Source organism: Heptranchias perlo, unplaced genomic scaffold, assembly GCF_035084215.1.
Source record: "Heptranchias perlo isolate sHepPer1 unplaced genomic scaffold, sHepPer1.hap1 HAP1_SCAFFOLD_56, whole genome shotgun sequence".
Lineage (NCBI taxonomy): Eukaryota > Metazoa > Chordata > Chondrichthyes > Hexanchiformes > Hexanchidae > Heptranchias > Heptranchias perlo.
In genome coordinates this window covers 331,670-353,506 of record NW_027139581.1, presented here as the reverse complement: position 1 = coordinate 353,506, position 21,837 = coordinate 331,670, and the positions used below count along the sequence as shown (strand labels likewise).

The 21,837-nt window shown below is 49.4% G+C and overlaps 2 protein-coding genes across 2 annotated transcripts in view; one reads left to right on the top strand and one right to left on the bottom strand.

Annotated features, from left to right (window-relative positions):
* Positions 1-21,837, bottom strand: part of LOC137315794 (zinc finger protein 850-like) — a 135,136-nt gene that overhangs the window by 14,492 nt on the left and 98,807 nt on the right. The window lies entirely within an intron of this gene.
* LOC137315797 (zinc finger protein 16-like) lies at positions 39-10,848 on the top strand. Its single transcript, XM_067980282.1, has 2 exons — positions 39-1,123; positions 6,646-10,848. The coding sequence occupies exons 1-2, from the start codon at positions 366-368 to the stop codon at positions 7,241-7,243; spliced, it is 1,356 nt and encodes a 451-aa protein (XP_067836383.1). The 5' UTR covers positions 39-365; the 3' UTR covers positions 7,244-10,848.

The following is a 21,837-nucleotide window of genomic DNA, read 5'->3' as shown; positions in this document are numbered from 1 at the left end:
ACAGGGGATTAGAAGGGGAGGATTCACAGACGGGAAACTCAAACCAAACATCACGTCAAGATCTGACCGAGTCACTCGATTCATCAGGACCTGAATATCATCGGCCTTTGAATGTGGAAGGATAAATGTTTGTCTGTTGTGTTTGTCGGAAAAAATTTCAAACATCAGTGTGACTGGAAAATCACCGAGACTCTCAGACCCGAGTGAGAGTGTTCCAGTGCACTGAGTGTGGAAAGAGCTTTAACCAGTTACACAGCCTGAAAAAAATCACACCATTCACAGCGGGGAGAAACCGTCCACGTGTTCTGTGTGGACGAGGCTTCAACTGATCGTCCAACCTGGAGAGACACAAGGACACCCGGACCATGGAGAAACCGTGGAAATGTGGGGACTGTGGGAAGGGATTCAATTACCCCTCCCAGCTGGAAACTCATCGACGCAGTCACACTGGGGAGAGGCCGTTCACCTGCTCCGTGTGTGGGAAGGGATTCAATTACCCGTCCCAGCTGGAAACTCATCACCACAGTCACACTGGGGAGAGGCCGTTCACCTGCTCTCTGTGTGGGAAGGGATTCACTCAGTCATCCGCCCTCCGAACACACCAGCTTATTCACACTGCGGAGAGACCTTTTAAATGCTCTGACTGTGGGAACAGGTTTAAAAGCTCGGAGGGACTGATTCGACACCAGCGAATTCACACTGATGAGAGACCGTTCAGTTGCTCTCACTGCGGGAAGAGGTTCAGGCAGTCATCCACTCTCATTGCCCACCAGCGTGCTCACACTGGGGAGAGACCGTTCACCTGCTCCATGTGTGGAAAGGGATTCATTCAATCACAGCACCTACTGACACACCAACTTGTTCACACTGATAAGAGACCTTTTAAATGTTCTGACTGTGGGAAGAGCTTTAAGAGCAAATGGGAACTGCTGACACATCATCGACGCACTCACACTGAGGAGAGGCCGTTCCCCTGCTCCGTGTGTGGGAAGGGATTCACTCGTTCATCCCACCTTCTGACACACCAGCGAGTTCACACTGGGGAGAGGCCGTTCACCTGCTCCGTGTGTGGGAAGGGATTCACTCATTCATCCAACCTGCGGAGACACCAGCGAGTTCACCTGTGACTTCCGGGGTTGGATTCTGCTGTTATTGCTGCTGTTAATCACATCCAGGACTGAACCATGTTCATTCTGACAGTTGGGGTTTGTTTCTGATGTTAATAACCCCGATAACTGGGCTGGAGTTTAATATTCTGGATACATGTTAAATGAGGCAGAAGATCAGCCATGATCTTATTGAATGGTGGAGCAGGCTCGAGGGGCCGTATGGCCTACTCCTGCTCCTATTTCTTATGTTCTTATGTTAACTGCTGGTTCAACACTATAGCAGTGATTTGCTGTCCAGATAAAGAAGGACCTGCAGTGTGTTTCCAAGAGTTCCCTGTTTTATTGATCCATTTATCCAGCGCCGTTAATGTAGTAAAACGTCCCAAGGCCCTTCACAGGAGCGATTAACAAACAAAATTTGACACTGAACCACATAAGGAGATATTAGGACAGGTGAGCAAAAGCTTGGTCAAAGAGGTAGGTTTTAAGGAGGGTGGACTCGATTCAGCAATGAGTAATGAGCCAGACTTAGTTAATAATCTAACAGTAAGGGAACATTTATACATGAGCCCACACAGTGAGTGACAGCAGGATTATCCACTGTGGTGGGCATCACGGTCGAGTCCAGTCCTGCCCTCAAGTGACATCCATAAATTTCCCAGTTGAGGTCACTGGATCTCCATCGAGAGCAGGGTTACTCTTATTTAGCCCAGTGGTACTGAGGCCAATTCCAGCCCCTGAACTGCTGCCTTGGCTGACATCAAGGATTGGACTTGTGATCTTCCTGGTCAGTAGTGCAGAGGGTTTTAAACTGGGCCGGGGGTTAGAACAGAATATTTTGAAACAAATGTCATTCCACCTTTGAACAAAACCATCGACACACAGTGGAAAAATCAGAAGTCTTTCAAAATGAAACAAGTGAGTCAAATGGATCTTCAAAAATAGTGAGAGATTTTAGAAAGGCTGAACTCACTAAAATAGACAGGTTTCCATTCACTGCACTGAATACAGAAGGGAGCGACTGTTAATAGGGACCCTGTTAGTGAAGGATGAAGCAGTGTCTGGCCCTTTATCATAGAATCATTGAATGATAAAGCACAGATGGAGGCCATTAGGCCCATCATGCCTGTGTTGGCTTTAGGAAAGAGCTATCCAATTAGTCCCATTCTCATGCCCTTTATTCTGCAAATTTATCCTCTTCAAGTATTTATCCAATTCCCTTTTGAAAATTAGAATTGACTCTGATTCCCCCACCCTTTCATGCAGTGTCTATCTCGGGTGTTTTTTGAAGAAGTTGCTGGGTCAGTGGATGAGGATAATCCGGTTCACATTGTCTATCTCAGGGGTGTTTTTTGAAGAAGTTGCTGGGTCAGTGGATGAGGATAATCCGGTTCACATTGTCTGTCTCGGGTGTTTTTTGAAGAAGTTGCTGGGTCAGTGGATGAGGATAATCCGGTTCACATTGTCTGTCTCAGGGGTGTTTTTTGAAGAAGTTGCTGGGTCAGTGAATGAGGATAATCCAGTTCACATTGTCTGTCTCGGGGGTCAAACTCATTTTCTATGGTGGGCCTGATCCGATATCCTGACACTTGGCCTGGGCCACATTCAGCAAAACTTATTAAACTAGAAATGGATCAAGATGAACGATATCGGTCCTCACAGCACACAGGAAAAATGAGGCCTCGAAGTTTCTCTGAGAATGACAGGCCTGAACTCGAGTTGGAAAACACAGTTGGAAAACATTGATCAATTGAACCAGACTGGGCGGGGCCTGAGGTGCGAGTTGGTGAAGGAAAAGTGGCGACCGGTGAACTTCGCTCCCTGTCTGAGGGCCCGGGCACTCGGGTTTCTGTATAATTTATTGATTGATTTTGTTTAATGTTTATTGTCCCTCCGGCCCCAATCTCGATGCGATGACGAAATTTCTGTTCACCGATTCGGACCTTCAATGGCGGAGAGTTTACCCAGAATCCCCCGCGGCCCAGAAAGTGCCATATCAGTGACTACAGGAGCTCAGTGCGCAGGCGCGGGACTGGTCTGTGCTCTGAGCATGCGCGGTGCGAGTGGTGGAGACGGACTGAGGCGGAACAGGCGGGTCGGGATCCGGTCGGAGACGGTGGGCGCGGGGGAGGAATTGGACCCGTGGGTGGGCAGGGAAGCTTCATAAACACCCGGTGTAGGCCTCAGGCCCCGAATAAGAGCCGACAGGCCCCGTGTTTACACCGCGGTGACAGGCCCGACCGGCGGCCACCCGGGTGAGCGGGGAACTGGCCGCCATCTTGGGCAAAGGAGGAAGGGATCACGGCGCATGCGCGGCCATCTTTGCTCGGAACGAAGTGGGCGGGGCTTCCGGGTCCCTGTGACCGGGAACAAAGAGTGGGCGGGGCTTCAGGGCCCCAGTGACGGTGAACAAAGAGTGGGCGGGGCTTCAGGGTCCCTGTGACCGGGAACAAAGAGTGGGCGGGGCCTCAGGGTCCCAGTGACCGAGAACAAAGAGTGGGCGGGGCTTCATGGTCCCAGTGACCGGGAACAAAGAGTGGGCGGGGCTTCAGGGTCCCTGTGACTGTGAACAAAGAGTGGGCGGGGCTTCAGGGTCCGAGTGACCGGGAACAAAGAGTGGGCGGGGCTTCAGGGTCCGAGTGACCGGGAACAAAGAGTGGGCGGGGCTTCAGGGTCCCAGTGACCGAGAACAAAGAGTGGGCGGGGCTTCAGGGTCCCATTGACCGGGAACAAAGAGTGGGCGGGGCTTCAGGGTCCCAGTGACGGGAACAAAGAGTGGGCGGGGCTTCAGGGACCCTGTGACGGGAACACTAAGTGGGCGGGGCTTCATGGTCCCTGTGACGGGAACAAAGAGTAGGCGGGGCTTCAGGGTCCCTGTGACGGGAACAAAGAGTGGGCGGGGCTTCAGGGTCCCAGTGACTGGGAACAAAGAGTGGGCGGGGCTTCAGGGTCCCATTGACCGGGAACAAAGAGTGGGCGGGGCTTCAGGGTCCCAGTGACCGGGAACAAGAGTGGGCGGGGCTTCAGGGTCCCTGTGACGGGAACAAAGAGTGGGCGGGGCTTCAGGGACCCTGTGACGGGAACACTAAGTGGGCGGGGCTTCATGGTCCCTGTGACGGGAACAAAGAGTAGGCGGGGCTTCAGGGTTCCAGTGACTGGGAACGAAGGGTGGGCGGGGCTTCAGGGTCCCTGTGACGGGAACAAAGAGTGGGCGGGGCTTCAGGGTCCCAGTGACTGGGAACAAAGAGTGGGCGGGGCTTCAGGGTCCCTGTGACGGGAACACAGAGTGGGCGGGGCTTCAGGGTCCCTGTGACGGGAACAAAGAGTGGGCGGGGCTTAAGGGTCCCTGTGACGGGTACAAAGAGTGGGCGGGGCTTCAGGGTCCCTGTGACGGGGAACAAAGTGGGCGGGGCTTCAGGGTCCCTGTGACGGGGAACAGAGTGGGCGGGGCTTCAGGGTCCCTGTGACAGTGAACAAAGAGTGGGCGGGGCTTCAGGGTCCCAGTGACTGAACAAAGAGTGGGCGGGGCTTCAGGGTCCCAGTGACTGGGAACAAAGAGTGGGCGGGGCTTCAGCGTCCCTGTGACGGGGAACAAAGAGTGGGCGGGGCTTCAGTGTGCCTGTGACGGGGAACAAAGAGTGGGCGGGGCTTCAGGGTCCCTGTGACTGGGAACAGAGTGGGCGGGGCTTCAGGGTCCCAGTGATGGTGAACAAAGAGTGGGCGGGGCTTCAGGGTCCCAGTGACTGTGAACAAAGAGTGGGCGGGGCTTCAGGGTCCCAGTGACGGGGAACAAAGAGTGGGCGGGGCTTCAGGGTCCCAGTGACTGTGAACAAAGAGTGGGCGGGGCTTCAGGGTCCCAGTGACTGTAAACAAAGAGTGGGCGGGGCTTCAGGGTCCCAGTGATGGTGAACAAAGAGTGGGCGGGGCTTCAGGGTCCCAGTGACTGTGAACAAAGAGTGGGCGGGGCTTCAGGGTCCCAGTGACTGGGAACAAAGAGTGGGCGGGGCTTCAGGGTCCCTGTGACTGGGAACAAAGAGTGGGCGGGGCTTCAGGGTCCCAGTGACTGGGAACAAAGAGTGGGCGGGGCTTCAGGGTCCCTGTGACTGTGAACAAAGAGTGGGCGGGGCTTCAGGGTCCATGTGACCAGGAACAAAGAGTGGGCGGGCCTTCAGGGCCCCAGTGACGGTGAACAAAGAGTGGGCGGGGCTTCAGGGTCCCTGTGACGGTGAACAAAGAGTGGGCGGGGCTTCAGGGTCCCTGTGACGGTGAACAAAGAGTGGGCGGGGCTTCAGGGTCCCTGTGACGGTGAACAAAGAGTGGGCGGGGCTTCAGGGTCCCTGTGACGGTGAACAAAGAGTGGGCGGGGCTTCAGGGTCCCTGTGCCTGTGAACAAAGAGTGGGCGGGGCTTCAGGGTCCCAGTGACGGTGAACAAAGAGTGGGCGGGGCTTCAGGGTCCCTGTGACTGGGAACAAAGAGTGGGCGGGGCTTCAGGGTCCCTGTGCCTGTGAACAAAGAGTGGGCGGGGCTTCAGGGTCCCAGTGACGGTGAACAAAGAGTGGGCGGGGCTTCAGGGTCCCTGTGACGGTGAACAAAGAGTGGGCGGGGCTTCAGGGTCCCAGTGACGGTGAACAAAGAGTGGGCGGGGCTTCAGGGTCCCAGTGACGGTGAACAAAGAGTGGGCGGGGCTTCAGGGTCCCAGTGACTGTGAACAAAGAGTGGGCGGGGCTTCAGGGTCCCTGTGACTGGGAACAAAGAGTGGGCGGGGCTTCAGGGTCCCTGTGACTGGGAACAAAGAGTGGGCGGGGCTTCAGGGTCCCTGTGCCTCATTTATTTTCCTCTCACTCTGCTCCCAGGGGGTGGAGAACTGAACCCGACCAGAGTAGAGGGAGGGAGGAAACTGGGAGTGGAGGGAAGAAATGATGGAGATGGTGCGATGGGTTTGGATTTCAGCACAGGGAGGAGGGAGAGTGTGTGGGACGGGGATTTACAGTCTGGGGGAATGAGCGGGAAGAATGTTCCATAGAAACTAGAATTGTCTGTTCTGAATTTCTATCCTGTATTTGCAGTGATGACTTTTGTAAACTCCTTTTACAGGGGATTAGAAGGGGAGGATTTGCAGACGGGAAACTCAAACCAAATATCACGTCAAAATCTGACAGAGTCACTCGATTCATCAGGTCCTGAATATCATCGGCCTTTGAACGTGGAAGGAGAAATGTTTGTCTGTTGTGTCTGTGGGAAAAGATTTCAAACATCAGTGTGAGTGGAAAATCACCGAGACACACACACCCGAGTGAGAGTGTTCCAGTGCACTGAGTGTGGAAAGAGTTTTAACCAGTTACACAGCCTGAAAAAACATCGCATCATTCACAGCGGGGAGAAACCGTCCACGTGTTGTGTGTGTGGACGAGGCTTCAACTGATCGTCCAACCTGGAGAGACACAAGGACACCCGGACCACGGAGAAACGGTGGAAATGTGGGGACTGTGGGAAGGGGTTCAATTACCCGTCCCAGCTGGAAACTCATCGACGCAGTCACACTGGGGAGAGGCCGTTCACCTGCTCCGTGTGTGGGAAGGGATTCAATTACCCATCCCACCTGGAAACTCATCAACGCAGTCACACTGGGGAAAGGCCGTTCACCTGCTCCGTGTGTGGGAAGGGATTAATTAAATCATCCCACCTGCTGACACACCAGCGAATTCACACTGGGGAGAGGCCGTTCACCTGCTCCGAGTGTGGGAAGGGATTCACTGAGTCTTCCAAGCTGCTGCAACACCGGCAAGTTCACACTGGGGAAAGGCTGTTCACCTGCTCCGTGTGTGGGAAGGGATTCACTTGTTCATCCAACCTGCTGACACACCAGCGAATTCACACCGGGGAAAGGCCGTTCACCTGCTCCGTGTGTGGGAAGGGATTCACTCGTTCATCCCACCTGCTGAGACACCAACGTACTCACACTGGGGAGAGGCCGTTCACATGCTCCGTATGTGGGAAGGGATTCACTCAGTCGTCACACCTGCTGCAACACCAGCGAGTTCACACTGGGGCGAGGCCGTTCACCTGCTCCGTGTGTGGGAAGGGATTCACTCGTTCATCCCACCTTCTGACACACCAGCGAGTTCACCTGTGATGCGGGGGTTGCATTCTGCTGTTAATCACATCCAGGACTGAACCATGTTCATTCTGACAGTTGGGGTTTGTTTCTGATGTAAATAACCCTCAGAACTGGGCTGGAGTTTAATATTCTGGATATATGTACTCCAGAGGGGCTCTGACCGAGGCTCTGTGGAACTGAAGCATAACTTCCTCCCCTTTGTATTCCAGCCCTCGAGATAAAGGCCAACATTCCATTAGACTTTGTGATTACTTTTTGCATCTCGGCACTAGCTTTTAGTGATTTGTGCACACAGACCCCCAAATCCTTTTGCTCCTCCACAGTTCCCAGTCTCTCACTTTAAGAAAATACTCCAATGTTTCCTTCTTGTATCCAAAGTGGATGATCTCACACTTCCCCACACTGAACTCCATCTGCCACAGTTTTGTCCACTCACAAAATCTGTCCCTTTGTAACTTCCTGCTCCCATCCACACAACTTACTGTGTCTCCTAACTTAGTGTCATCTGGAAACTTGGATATAAAACTCTCTTTTCCTTCATCCAAGTTATTGATAAATATGGTGAAAAGCTGAGACCCCAGTCCAGATCCCTGGGGAACACCACTTGTCACATCCCACCAATCAAAGAACGTTCCCTTTATCCCCACTCTCTGTCTCCCACCTCCCAACACAAGTCACAAGGTCACTTTCAATTTTGTGCACTTTTATTTTTGCGAATAATCTCTTGTGCTGAACCCTATCAAATGCCTTCTGGAAGTCCACACAGACAATGTCCATCGACACGCCCTGTCCAGCCTGTTAGTGACCTGAAAAAACTCATCTAGATTAGTCAGACATGACCCACCCTTCACAAATCCACACTGACTCTCTTTGATCAGCTCAGGCTTGTTCGAGTCCTCAATCATTCTGTCTCTGGTGATAGATTCCTGTAACTTCCCCACTCCTGACGTTAAACTGACAGGTCTGTCATTTCCTTTTCTGTCTCTTCCTCCTTTCTTAAATATTGGAGTGATATTTTCACATCCAAAGGCACAATTCCCGAGTCCAGAGAGCTTTGTGAAACTATGACTAATGTTTCTGTAATTTCCCCACCTGTTTCCTTTAATACCCTGAGGGGAAAACCATCAGGTCCTGGAGATTTCATTCTTTCTTTGCAGTTATTTATTTATCTATTTCCAGAGATAATTGATTCATATTTAATATTAAACATTGATTATCAGATGGGTTTAATTTGTATTCTTTTCGTTACTTTTTATTGCTCACTTTAGTATAATTCACCTGTTTCTTTCTTTTATTGAATCAGTTTTTATTAATTTCCTTTTTTATTACTCACTCCTTTCATACAAACCTCAGATTCCCCAGTCTCAGTTCCCTCGGTTAACTCAAGGTTTTCACCATCACCACTGTAACTAGAAGATCAACTTCAGGTAACTACTGGGGAGATCACATGACGGGGCACCGGGGAGATCATAACAGATAGGAGCAGGAGTAGGCCATTCGGCCCCTCGAGCCTGCTCCGCCATTCATTGAGATCATGGCTGATCTGATTTTTCCCTCAACTCCACTTTCCCGCCCTTTCCCCATATCCTTTGACTCCCTTGCTGATCAACAATTTGTCTAACTCAGCCTTGAATGTATTCAATGACTCAGCCTCCACAGCTTTTTGGGGTAAAGAATTCCAAAGAATCACGACCCTCTGGGAGAAGAAATTCCTCCTCATTTCTGTCTTAAACGAACGAACCCTTATTCTGAGACTATGCCACTCGTTTAAGATTCCCCCATGAGGGGTAACATCCTCTCAGCATCTACCCTATCGAGTCCCCTCAGAATCTTTTATGTTTCAATCAGATCTCCTCTCATTTTTCTAAACTGCAATGAGTATAGACCCAACCTGTTCAGTCTTTCCTCATAAGACAAACCCTTCCATACCCGGGATCAACCTCGTGAACCTTCTCTGAACTGCCTCCAATGCAAGTATGTCCTTCCTTAAATAAGGGCACCAGAACTGTACGCAGTACTCCAGGTATGGTCTCACCAGCACCCTGTACAGTTGCAGCATGAGTTCCCTGCTTTTATACTCCATCCCCCTCGAAATAAAGGCCAATATTCTGTTTGCATGCTGCACTTGTATGTTGACTTTTTGTGTTTCATGTACGAGGACACCCAGATCCCTCTGTACCGCAGCATTCTGTCGTATTTCTCCATTGAAATAATATTTTGCTTTTTTATTTTTCCTCCCAAAGTGGACGACTTCACATTTTCCCACATTATATTCCATCTGCCAAATTTTTCCCTTTCACTTGACCCGTCAATATCCCTTTGCAGACACTTTGTGTCCTCATCTCAACTTGCTTTTCCACCTATCTTTGTATCATCAGCAAATTTGGCCACAAGACACTCTGTTCCTTCATCCAAGTCATTGATATATATTGTAAATAGTTGAGGCCCCAGCACTGATCCCTGCGGCACCCCACTAGTTACAGATTGCCATTTGAAAATGACCCTTTTATCCTGACTCTTTGTTTTCTGTTAATTAGCCAATCCTCTATCCATGCCAGTATATTACCCCCAACACCATGAGCTCTTATCTTGTCCAGTAACCTTTTATGTGGTACCTTATCGAATGCCTTTTGGAAATCCAAATATACTGCATCCATTGGTTCCCCTTTATCCACCCTGCTCGTTACATCCTCAAAGAACTCTAATAAATTTGTCAGACACGATTTCCCTTTCATAAAACCATGTTGACTCTCCTTGATTGTATTATGAGTCTCCAAATGTCCTGCTACTACTTCCTTAATAATGGATTCCAGCATTTTCCCCAATGACAGATGTTAGGCTAACTGGTCTCTCGTTACCTGCTCTCTGTCTCACTCCCTTCTTGAATAGGGGTGTTATGTTTGCGGTTTTCCAATCCGCTGGGACCTTTCCAGAATCGAGTGAATTCTGGAAGATTACAACCAATGTATCCACTATTTCTGTAGCCACTTCCTTTAAGACCCTTGGATGCAAGCCATCAGTTCCCGGGGACTAGTCAGCCTTTAGACCCATTAGTTTACCTCGTACTTTTTCTCTCACCGGTCTCTCTCCAGTGTGACTGTGCCGGTGTGTGAGTAAATGGGATGATCGAGTGAATCCCTTTCCACACACACAGCTGGTGAACGGATTCTCCCCATTACGAAGATTCAGGTGTGGCAGTGGGTGAGATGAGCGAGTGAATCCATTCCCACACTCAGCTGGCGAACGGCCTCTCCCCGTGTGACTGGGTCGATGAGTTTCCAGCAACTGAATCCCTTCCCACAGTCCCCACATTTACACTGTTGATTCCCGGCACGTCTGTGTTTGTGTCTCACGGGCCAGACGATTGCCTGAAAGGATGTTCACACACAGAACACGTGTACAGTTCCTCACCGCTGTGATTGGTGATTTTTCCTTCCACATCCAAAGGCCGATGATATTCAGGTCCTGATGAATCGAGTGACTGTCAGACCTTGACGTGATGTTTGGTTTGAGTTTCCCATCTGTAAATCCTCCCCTTCTAATATCCTGTAAAAGGAGTTTACCAAAGTTCCTACTTTAATTACAGGATAGAATTTCAGAACAGACAATTCTAGTTTCTTGTCTCCAGTTTCAAATTCTAGTATCAAATTTTATTTGATTTCACTCCTGTGAAGCACCTTGGGATGTTTTACTTCATTAAATGCTCTGTATAAATACAAGTTGTTGGTCTTTCTGTCGAATATTCTGTCACCTCCGAAGCTGTAAATTCCCCATTCAACACACTCTCTCTCCTCCCTCCATCCTTACTCTCTAAAATCAACATTCATTACACCATCTGTGATTTTGTTTAAGAAAGTATGGAATAGGAGCAGGAGTCGGCCATTTGGCCCCTCGAGCCTGCTCCGCCATTCAATAAGATCATGGCTGATCTTCTAACTCAAATCCACTTTCCCGCCCGATTCCCATATCCCTTGATTCCTCGAGAGTCCAAAAATCTATCGATCTCAGTCTTGAATATACTCAACGACTGAGCATCCACAGTCCTCTGGGGTAGAGAATTCCAAAGATTCACAACCCTCTGAGTGAAGAAATTCTTCCTCGTCTCTGTCCTAAATGGCCGACCCCTTATCTCGAGACTATGACCCCTAGTTCTGGACTCTCCAGCCAGGGGAAACAACCTCTCATCATCTACCCTGTCAAGCCCGCTAAGAATTTTATACATTTCAATGAGATCACCCCTCATTCTCCTAAACTCCAGAGAGTATAGGCCCATTCTACTCAATCTCTCCTCATAGGACAACCCTCTCATCCCAGGAATTAATCTTGTGAACCTTTGTCGCACCCCTCCCAAGACAAGTATATCCTTCCTCAGGTAAGGAGACCAAAACTGTACACAGTACGCCAGGTGAGGTCTCACCACAGCCCAAAATAATTTCAGCAAGACCTCCTTACTCTTATACTCCAACCCCCTTGCAATAAAGGCTAATATACCATTTGCCTTTCTAATTGCTTGCTGTACCTGCATGTTAACTTTCTGTGATTCGTGTTTCAGGCACCCAAATCCCTCTGAATACCAACAGTTCTTAGTCTCTCACTTTTAAAAAATTAACCTGTATTTCTATTCTTTCTACCAAAGTGGATAACTTCACATTTCCCCACATTATACTCCATCTGCCACCTTCTTGCCCACTCACTTATCCTGTCTATATCCCTTTGCAGCCTCTCTGTGTCCTCCTCACAGCTTACTTTCCCACCTAGCTTTGAATCATCAGCAAACTTGGATACATTACACTCAGTCCCCTCATCTAAGTCATTGATATAGATTGTAAATAGCTGAGGCCCAAGCACCGATCCTTGCGATACCCCACTCGTTACAGCCTGACAACCTGAAAATGCCCCTTTTATCCTCACCCTCTGTTTTCTGTCCATGAACCAATCCTCAATCCATGCAAATATATTACCCCCAATCACATGAGCCCTAACCTTATGTAACAACCTCTTATGTGGCACCTCATGGAATGCTTATTGAAAATTAAAATATTCTATATCCACTGGTTCCCCTTTATCATCCCTGCTCATTACATCCTCAAAAAAGATTAGTCAAACACGATTCCCCTTTCATAAAACTGTACTGACTCTGCCTAATCATATCATGATTTTCTAAATGCGCTGTTACTACATCCTTAATAATAGATTCTAGCATTTTCCCCACTACTAATGTCAGGCTAACTGGCCTGTCGTTCCCTGTTTACTCTCTCCCACCTTTCTTGAATAGTGGGGTTACATTTGCTACCTTCCAATCCATGGGGATCATTTTAGAATCTAGGGAATTCTGGAAGATCATAACCAATGCATCCACTATCTCTGCAGCCATCTCTTTGAAAACCCTAGGACGTCGGCCATCAGGTCCAGGGGATTTGACGGCTTTTAGTCCCATTAATTTCTCCAGTACTTTTTCTTTACTAATATTAATTACTTTAAGTTCCTCACTCTCATTAGACCCTTGGTTCCCCACTATTTCCAGTATGTTTTTTGTGTCGTCTACTGTGAAGACAGATACAAAATATTTGTTTATCATCTCTGCCATGTCTTCATTCCCCATTATAATTTCTCCTGTCTCAGCCTCTAAGGGACCCACGTTTACTTTTGCTAATCTCTTCCTTTTTACATCCTTGTAGAAGCTCTTACAATCTGTCTTTATATTTCTTGCTAGTTTAAACGCAGATTCTATTTTCTCCCTCTTTATCAATTTCTTGGTCATCCTTTGCTGGTTTCTAAAGCCCTCCCAATACTCAGACTGACAACTCTTTTTGGTAACATTGAAAGCCTCTTCTTTTAATCTAATACTTTCCTTAACTTCTCCAGTTAGCCACGGATGGATCACTTTACACACAGAGTTTTTAATCCTCGAGGGAATGTAAATTCGTTGAGAATTATTAATTATTTCTTTAAATGTTCACCATTGCTTATCTACTGTCATATCTTTTAATCTAATTTCCCAATCGACCTTAGCCAACTCGCCCCTCATACCTACGGAGTTGGCTTTGTTTAAATTTAACAGCATAGTTTCAGAATTAACGACATCACTCTCAAACTCAATATGAAATTCTATCATATTATGATCACTGTTCCCCAGAGGATCCTTAATTATAAGATTATTAATTAACCCTGTCCCATTACACAATACTAGATCTAAAATAACCTGTTCCCTCGTTGGTTCCTCGACATATTGTTCTGGAAAACTGTCTCGAATAAATTCCATGAGCTCGTCCTCCAAACTACTTTTACCAATTTCCTCTGCCCGGTCCATATGAAGATTAAAGTCCCCACGATTATTGTATTACCCCTGTTACAAGCTCCTCTAATTTCCTGATTTATACTCTGTCCAACACTATAACTTTTGTTAGGGGGCCTGTAAACTACTCCATCCAGTGTTTTCTGCCCCTTGTTATTTCTTAGCTCCACCCAGACTGATTCCACATCCTGTTTTTCTGAGCGAAGATCTTTTCTCATTACTGTCTTCACCTCATCCTTTATTATCAGGGCTACTCCCTCTTCCCCCCCATTCCTCTCCCTCCCCTTCCCCCTTCCCCCTTCCCCCCTCTCCCCACCCCCTCCCCTCCCCCCCTCCCCCCCTCCACTCCCCCCATCCCCCTCACCCCATCCCTCTCCTCTCCCCTCCCCACCACACCCGACCCCACCCCCTCCTTTCCCAATTTGACGATCTTTTCTAAAAGTCAAGTACCCTGGAATATTTAGTTCCCAACCTTGGTCACCCTGTAACCACGTCTCAGTGATGGCGACTAGATCAAACCCATTTATCTCTATTTGTGCCATTAATTCATCGATCTTGTTCCGAATGTTTCGTGCATTCAGATAAAGTGCCTTTAATTTTAACTTTTTACTCTTTTCCCTGATGTGACTTTAGTCACTAATACCCTATTACCTTTGTTAAACTCTCTGTCCCTTCCTGACACACTCTGCTGGTTTTTACCCAAATCGCTACTCTGCTCCACAGCCTTGACTTTTCTCTTTCGATTATAAATTTACCCTGACCTGAACCCTCCCCCACTATCTCCTGCCCCAGTTATTCGATTCGCCAGGACACTGGTCCCAGCCCGGTTTATGTGGAGCCTGTCCCAATGGAACAGCTCCCTCTTTCCCCAGTACTGGTGCCAGTGCCCCATGAATCGAAACCCCTGTCTCCCACACCACCCTTTCAGTCACCCATTTAACCATCTAATCTGTCCCAATGCCAATTTGCGTGTGGCTCAGGCAGTAATCCAGAGATTATTATCTTTGAGGTTCCGCTTTTTAATTTGGACCCTCGCTCCTGAAACTCCCTCAGCAGACCCTCATTCCTAGTTCCACCAATGTCGTTGGTTCCTACGTGGATCACAACAACTGGATCCTCCCCCTCCTGCATCAAGTTCTTCTCCAGTCGCGAGGAGATGTCCTTAACCCTTGTACCAGGCAGGCAACACAGCCCTCGGGACTCCCGGTCGCAGCTGCAGAGAACAGTATCTATTCCAGTATTACAGAACAGAAGGAGGCCATTAAGCCCATCGTTCCTGTGCCAGCTCTGTGAAAGAGCTCTCCAATTAGTCCCACTCCCCCGCTCTTTCCAAATAGCCCTGCAAATCTTCCCCCTTCAAGTATTTATCCAATTCCCTTTGAAAGTTACAATTGAACCTGCATCCACCACCATTTCAGGCAGTGCATTCCAGATCATAACAACTCTGGGCATGAAAATATTCTCATCTCCCCTCAGGTTCTTTTGCCAATTATCTTAAATCTGTGTCCTCTGGTTACTGACCCTCCTGGCAGTGGAAACAGTTTCTCCTTATTTACTCTATCAAAACCCCTTAAAATTTTGAACACCTCGATTAAATCTCCCCTTATTCTTCTCTGAAGAACAATCCCAGGTTCTCCAGACTCTCCACATAACTGAAGTCCATCATCCCTGGTCCCATTCTGAGTGGACAAAGTTGATTTAATTGACATTTATCCAGAATATTAAACTCCAGCCCAGTCCTCGGGGTTATTAACATCAGAAACAAACCCCAACTCTCAGAATGAACATGGTTCAGTCCTGGATTTGATTGACAGCAGCAATAACAGCAGAATCCAACCCCTGCATCACAGGTGAACTCGCTGGTGTCTCAGAACATTTTAAACAGCCTCTCCAGTGTGAATACGTTGGTGTCTCTGCAGATTCCTTTTGTTTTCAAATCTTTTCTCACAGTTAGAACATTTAAAGGGTCCTTGATCAGTGTGAACAAGTCGGTGCACAGTGAGGTGGGATGAACGAGTGAATCCCTTCCCACACACGGAGCAGGTGAACGGTCTCTCCCCGGTGTGACTGCTTCGATGAGTTTCGAGGTGAGACGGGTAATTGAATCCCTTCCCACAGTCCCCACATTTCCACGGTTTCTCCATGGTCCGGGTGTCCTTGTGTCTCTCCAGGTTGGACGATCAGTTGAAGCCTCGTCCACACACAGAACACGTGGACGGTTTCTCCCCGCTGTGAATGGTGCGATGTTTTTTCAGGCTGTGGAACTGGTTAAAGCTCTTTCCACACTCAGTGCACTGGAACACTCTCACTCGGGTGTGTGTGTCTCGGTGATTTTCCAGTCACGCTGATGTTTGAAATCTTTTCCCACAGACAGAACAGACAAACATTTCTCCTTCCACATTCAAAGGCCGATGATATTCAGGTCCTGATGAAGCGAGTGACTCGGTCAGATCTTGATGTGATGTTTGGTTTGAGTTTGCCGTCTGCAAATCCTCCCCTTCTAATCCCCTGTAAAAGGAGTTTACAAAAGTCATCACTGTAAATACAGGATAGAAATTCAGAACAGACAATTCTCGTTTCGATGGAACATTCCTCCCGCTCATTCCCCCAGACTGTAAATCCCCGTCCCACACACTCTCCCTCCTCCCTGTGCTGAAATCCAAACCCATCGCACCATCTCCAACATTTTTCCTTCCATCTGAGTTTATCCTCCTCTCCTGAAGGTGCTGCCTCTGACTGGGTTCAGTTCTACACTCACTGGTTCCCCTCTCTCTCCTCCCCTGAAGGTGCAGACTCTGACTGGGTTCAGTTCGACACTCACTGGTTCCTCTCTCTCTCTCCTCCCCTGATGGTGCTGACTCTGACTGGGTTCAGTTCTACACTCACTGGTTCCCCCCTTTCTCTCTCTCTCTCCTCCCCTCCCCTGAAGGTGCTGACTCTGACTGGGTTCAGTTCTGCACTCACTGGTTCCCCTCTCTCTCTTCCCCTGAAGGTGCTGATTCTGACTGGGTTCAGTTCTACACTCACTGGTTCCCCTCTCTCCTCCCCTGAAGGTGCTGACTCTGACTGGGTTCAGTTCTACACTCACTGGTTCCCCTCTCTCCTCCTCTGAAGGTGCTGACTCTGACTGGGTTCAGTTCTACACTCACTGGTTCCCCTCTCTCCTCCCCTGAAGGTGCTGACTCTGACTGGGTTCAGTTCTACACTCACTGGTTCCCCTCTCTCCTCCCCTGAAGGTGCTGACTCTGACTGGGTTCAGTTCTACACTCACTGGTTCCCCTCTCTCTCTGTCCTCCCCTGAAGGTGCTGACTCTGACTGGGTTCAGTTTGACACTCACTGGTTCCCCTCTCTCTCCTCCCCTGAAGTTACTGACTCTGTCTGTGTGTACGTGCTCTCTTCCCCTCTTCCCAACACTCTGTCCCTCCCTATATGCTGTCCAGCTGCAACATCTCCCAATTTTGGTGATGGGCTCTCCTTGACACATCCCGATTTCTCAATCAAAGAGATGCTCTCTGACCAGTTACCATTTCGACTTCTTTTACAGACGTTCCCTGATCCATCGTCATTCGGGTCTGGTTTTGAGGGGCGGGGGGGGGGGGGGGGGAAGAGATAATGTTCACTGTTTTATATTGGTGTCTGGGGGGGATAATGTTCACTGTTTTATATTGGGGTCTGGGGGGGATAATGTTCACTGTTTTATATTGGGGTCTGGGGGATAATGTTCACTGTTTTATATTGGGGTCTGGGGGGGATAATGTTCACTGTTTTATATTTGGGTCTGGGGGGGATAATATTCACTGTTTTATATTGGGGTCTGGGGGGATAATGTTCACTGTTTTATATTGGGGTCTGGGGGATAATGTTCACTGTTTTATATTGGGGTCTGGGGGGGATAATGTTCACTGTTTTATATTGGGGTCTGGGGGGATAATGTTCACTGTTTTATATTGGGGTCTGGGGGGGATAATGTTCACTGTTTTATATTGGGGTCTGGGGGGATAATGTTCACTGTTTTATATTGGGGTCTGGGGGATAATGTTCACTGTTTTATATTGGGGTCTGGGGGGGATAATGTTCACTGTTTTATATTGGGGTCTGGGGGTGATAATGTTCACTGTTTTATATTGGGGTCTGGGGGGATAATGTTCACTGTTTTATATTGGGGTCTGGGGGGATAATGTTCACTGTTTTATATTGGGGTCTGGGGGGGGATAATGTTCACTGTTTTATATTGGGGTCTGGGGGATAATGTTCACTGTTTTATATTGGGGTCTGGGGGGGATAATGTTCACTGTTTTATATTGGGGTCTGGAGCCGCACTCGGTCTTCACTGAAGTCTGCGTCTCCTGCGCCTGCTCAGCTCACACTGTCCAACAATGGGCCTCTCCCACCCCTCAGCTCACACTGTCCGACAATGGGCCTCTCCCACCCCTCAGCTCACACTGTCCAACAATGGGCCTCTCCCACCCCTCTCTGTGAGGCTTTAAACAGATGGAACCCTGTGGGGTGGAGCAAACATTTCAACATTTGTTAGTAAAATGGATGAATTCAGGACAGACAGCAGGGATTATTTGAGGAATAACACAGTGTGGTGATAAAGGGAATGCAGTGGGTGTTGTGTGGATGGATTGTCTCAAGGTGTTTGAGAAGGTGCCGCACAGGAGGCTTGTTGATAAAATTAAGGCTCACGGAATTGAAGGGAGTGGGGCAGCGTGGACAGGAAGTTGGGGAAAGGGCAGAAAACAGAGAGTCGTGGATAATGGATATTGTTCAGACTGGAGGGATGTAAACAGTGGTGTCCCCCAGGGTCAGTGTTGGGTCCATTGCTCTTCTCAATGCAGGGAAATGATCTGGGCTCGGGTATATAGCGCACAAGATGAAAATCTCCAGATAATTCAAATGCCACCAAGATAGTGAGTGTGGGGAACTGTGAAGAGGACTGGAAGTGACTTCAGTGTCACGGACACTGGATAATAAATTGGACAGATAGATGGCAGATGAAATTTAATGCAGAGAAATGTGAAGTGAAACATTTTGGGAAGAAGAATAGGGAGAGGAAAAGTGAGAGGCTCCGTTGATGAAGCTGTTCAGAAACTATATCCCAGACTTTAATAAATAGGGGTGAACAGTGTTAATCATTGGTTATTGATTGCTGTACACTGTCCCAAACACTCCCAGGGCAGGTACAGCACGGGTTAGATACAGAGTAAAACTCCCTCTACACTGTCCCATCAAACACTCCCAGGACAGGTACAGCACGGGTTAGATACAGAGTAAAACTCCCTCTACACTGTCCCATCAAACACTCCCAGGACAGGTACAGCACGGGTTAGATACCGAGTCAAGCTCCCTCGACACTGTCCCATCAAACACTCCCGGGGCAGGTACAGCACGGGTTAGGTACAGAGTAAAGCTCCCTCTGCACTGTCCCATCAAACACTCCCAGGGCAGGTACAGCACGGGTTAGATACAGAGTAAAGCTCCCTCTGCACTGTCCCCAACACTCCCTGGGCAGGTACAGCACGGGTTAGATACAGAGTAAAGCTCCCTCTGCACTGTCCCATCAAACACTCCCAGGGCAGGTACAGCACGGGTTAGATACAGAGTAAAGCTCCCTCTACACTGTCCCATCAAACACTCCCAGGGCAGGTACAGCACGGGTTAGATACAGAGTAAAGCTCCCTCTACACTGTCCCATCAAACACTCCCGGGGCAGGTACAGCACGGGTTAGATACAGAGTAAAGCTCCCTCTACACTGTCCCATCAAAGACTCCCAAGGCAGGTACAGCACGGGTTCGATACAGAGGAAACCTCCCTCGACAACGTGCCGTCTCACACTCCCACGACAGGTGCTGCACGGGGTAGATGCAGAGTAAAGGTCCCTCCACACTGTCGTAAACACTCCCAGGGCAGGTACAGCACGGGTTAGATACAGAGTAAAGCTCCCTCTGCACTGTCCCATCAAACACTCCCAGGGCAGGTACAGCACGGGTTAGATACAGAGTAAAGCTCCCTCTGCACTGTCCCATCAAACACTCCCAGGGCAGGTACAGCACGGGTTAGATACAGAGTAAAGCTCCCTCTACACTGTCCCATCAAACACTCCCAGGGCAGGTACAGCACGGGTTAGATACAGAGTAAAGCTCCCTCTACATTGTCCCATCAAACACTCCCGGGGCAGGTACAGCACGGGTTAGATACAGAGTAAAGCTCCCTCTGCACTGTCCCATCAAACACTCCCAGGGCAGGTACAGCACGGGTTAGATACAGAGTAAAGCTCCCTCTACACTGTCCCATCAAACACTCCCGGGGCAGGTACAGCACGGGTTAGATACAGAGTAAAGCTCCCTCTACACTGTCCCATCAAAGACTCCCAAGGCGGGTACAGCACGGGTTCGATACAGAGGAAACCTCCCTCGACAACGTGCCGTCTCACACTCCCACGACAGGTGCTGCACGGGGTAGATGCAGAGTAAAGGTCCCTCCACACTGTCGTAAACACTCCCGGGGCAGGTACAGCATGGGTTAGATACAGAGTAAAGCTCCCTCTGCACTGTCCCATCAAACACTCCCGGGGCAGGTACAGCACGGGTTAGATACAGAGTAAAGCTCCTTCTGCACTGTCCCATCAAACACTCCCGGGGCAGGTACAGCACGGGTTAGATACAGAGTAAAGCTCCCTCGACACTGTCTCATCAAACACTCCCGGGGCAGGTACAGCACGGGTTAGATACAGAGTAAAGCTCCCTCTACACTGTCCCATCAAACACTCCCAGGGCAGGTACAGCACGGGTTAGATACAGAGTAAAGCTCCCTCTGCACTGTCCCATCAAACACTCCCAGGGCAGGTACAGCACGGGTTAGATACAGAGTAAAGCTCCCTCGACACTGTCCCATCAAACACTCCCAGGGCAGGTACAGGGTTAGATACAGAGTAAAGCTCCCTCTACACTGTCCCATCAAACACTCCCAGGGCAGGTACAGCACGGGTTAGATACAGAGTAAAGCTCCCTCTACACTGTCCCATCAAACACTCCCGGGGCAGGTACAGCACGGGTTAGATACAGAGTAAAGCTCCCTCTACACTGTCCCATCAAACACTCCCGGGGCAGGTACAGCACGGGTTAGATACAGAGTAAAGCTCCCTCTACACTGTCCCATCAAACACTCCCGGGGCAGGTACAGGGTTAGATACAGAGTAAAGCTCCCTCTACACTTTCCCATCAAACACTCCCGGGGCAGGTACAGCACGGGTTAGATACAGAGTAAAGCTCCCTCTGCACTGTCCCATCAAACACTCCCGGGGCAGGTACAGCACGGGTTAGATACAGAGTAAAGCTCCCTCTGCACTGTCCCATCAAACACTCCCGGGGCAGGTACAGCACGGGTTAGATACAGAGTAAAGCTCCCTCTGCACTGTCCCATCAAACACTCCCGGGGCAGGTACAGCACGGGTTAGATACAGAGTAAAGCTCCCTCTGCACTGTCCCATCAAACACTCCCGGGGCAGGTATAGCACGGGTTAGATACAGAGTAAAGCTCCCTCTACACTGTCCCATCAAACACTCCCAGGGCAGGTACAGCACGGGTTAGATACAGAGTAAAGCTCCCTCTACACTGTCCCATCAAACACTCCCGGGGCAGGTACAGCACGGGTTAGATACAGAGTAAAGCTCCCTCTACACTGTCCCATCAAACACTCCCAGGGCAGGTACAGCACGGGTTAGATACAGAGTAAAGCTCCCTCTACACTGTCCCATCAAACACTCCCAGGGCAGGTACAGCACGGGTTAGATACAGAGTAAAGCTCCCTCTACACTGTCCCATCAAACACTCCCGGGGCAGGTACAGCACGGGTTAGATACAGAGTAAAGCTCCCTCTACACTGTCCCATCAAACACTCCCGGGGCAGGTACAGCACGGGTTAGATACAGAGTAAAGCTCCCTCTACACTGTCCCATCAAACACTCCCGGGGCAGGTACAGGGTTAGATACAGAGTAAAGCTCCCTCTACACTGTCCCATCAAACACTCCCGGGGCAGGTACAGCACGGGTTAGATACAGAGTAAAGCTCCCTCTGCACTGTCCCATCAAACACTCCCGGGGCAGGTACAGCACGGGTTAGATACAGAGTAAAGCTCCCTCTGCACTGTCCCATCAAACACTCCCGGGGCAGGTACAGCACGGGTTAGATACAGAGTAAAGCTCCCTCTGCACTGTCCCATCAAACACTCCCGGGGCAGGTACAGCACGGGTTAGATACAGAGTAAAGCTCCCTCTGCACTGTCCCATCAAACACTCCCGGGGCAGGT

What these genes read in the sequence shown, in the direction of transcription:
- LOC137315797 (XM_067980282.1), top strand. Translation starts at nt 366, where the DNA reads ATGGAGAAACCGTGGAAATGTGGGGACTGTGGGAAGGGATTCAATTAC. An exon ending in AGACACCAGCGAGTTCACCT is followed by an intron (nt 1,124 to 6,645) that starts GTGACTTCCGGG and finishes TCATCGACGCAG; the next exon opens with TCACACTGGGGAGAGGCCGT.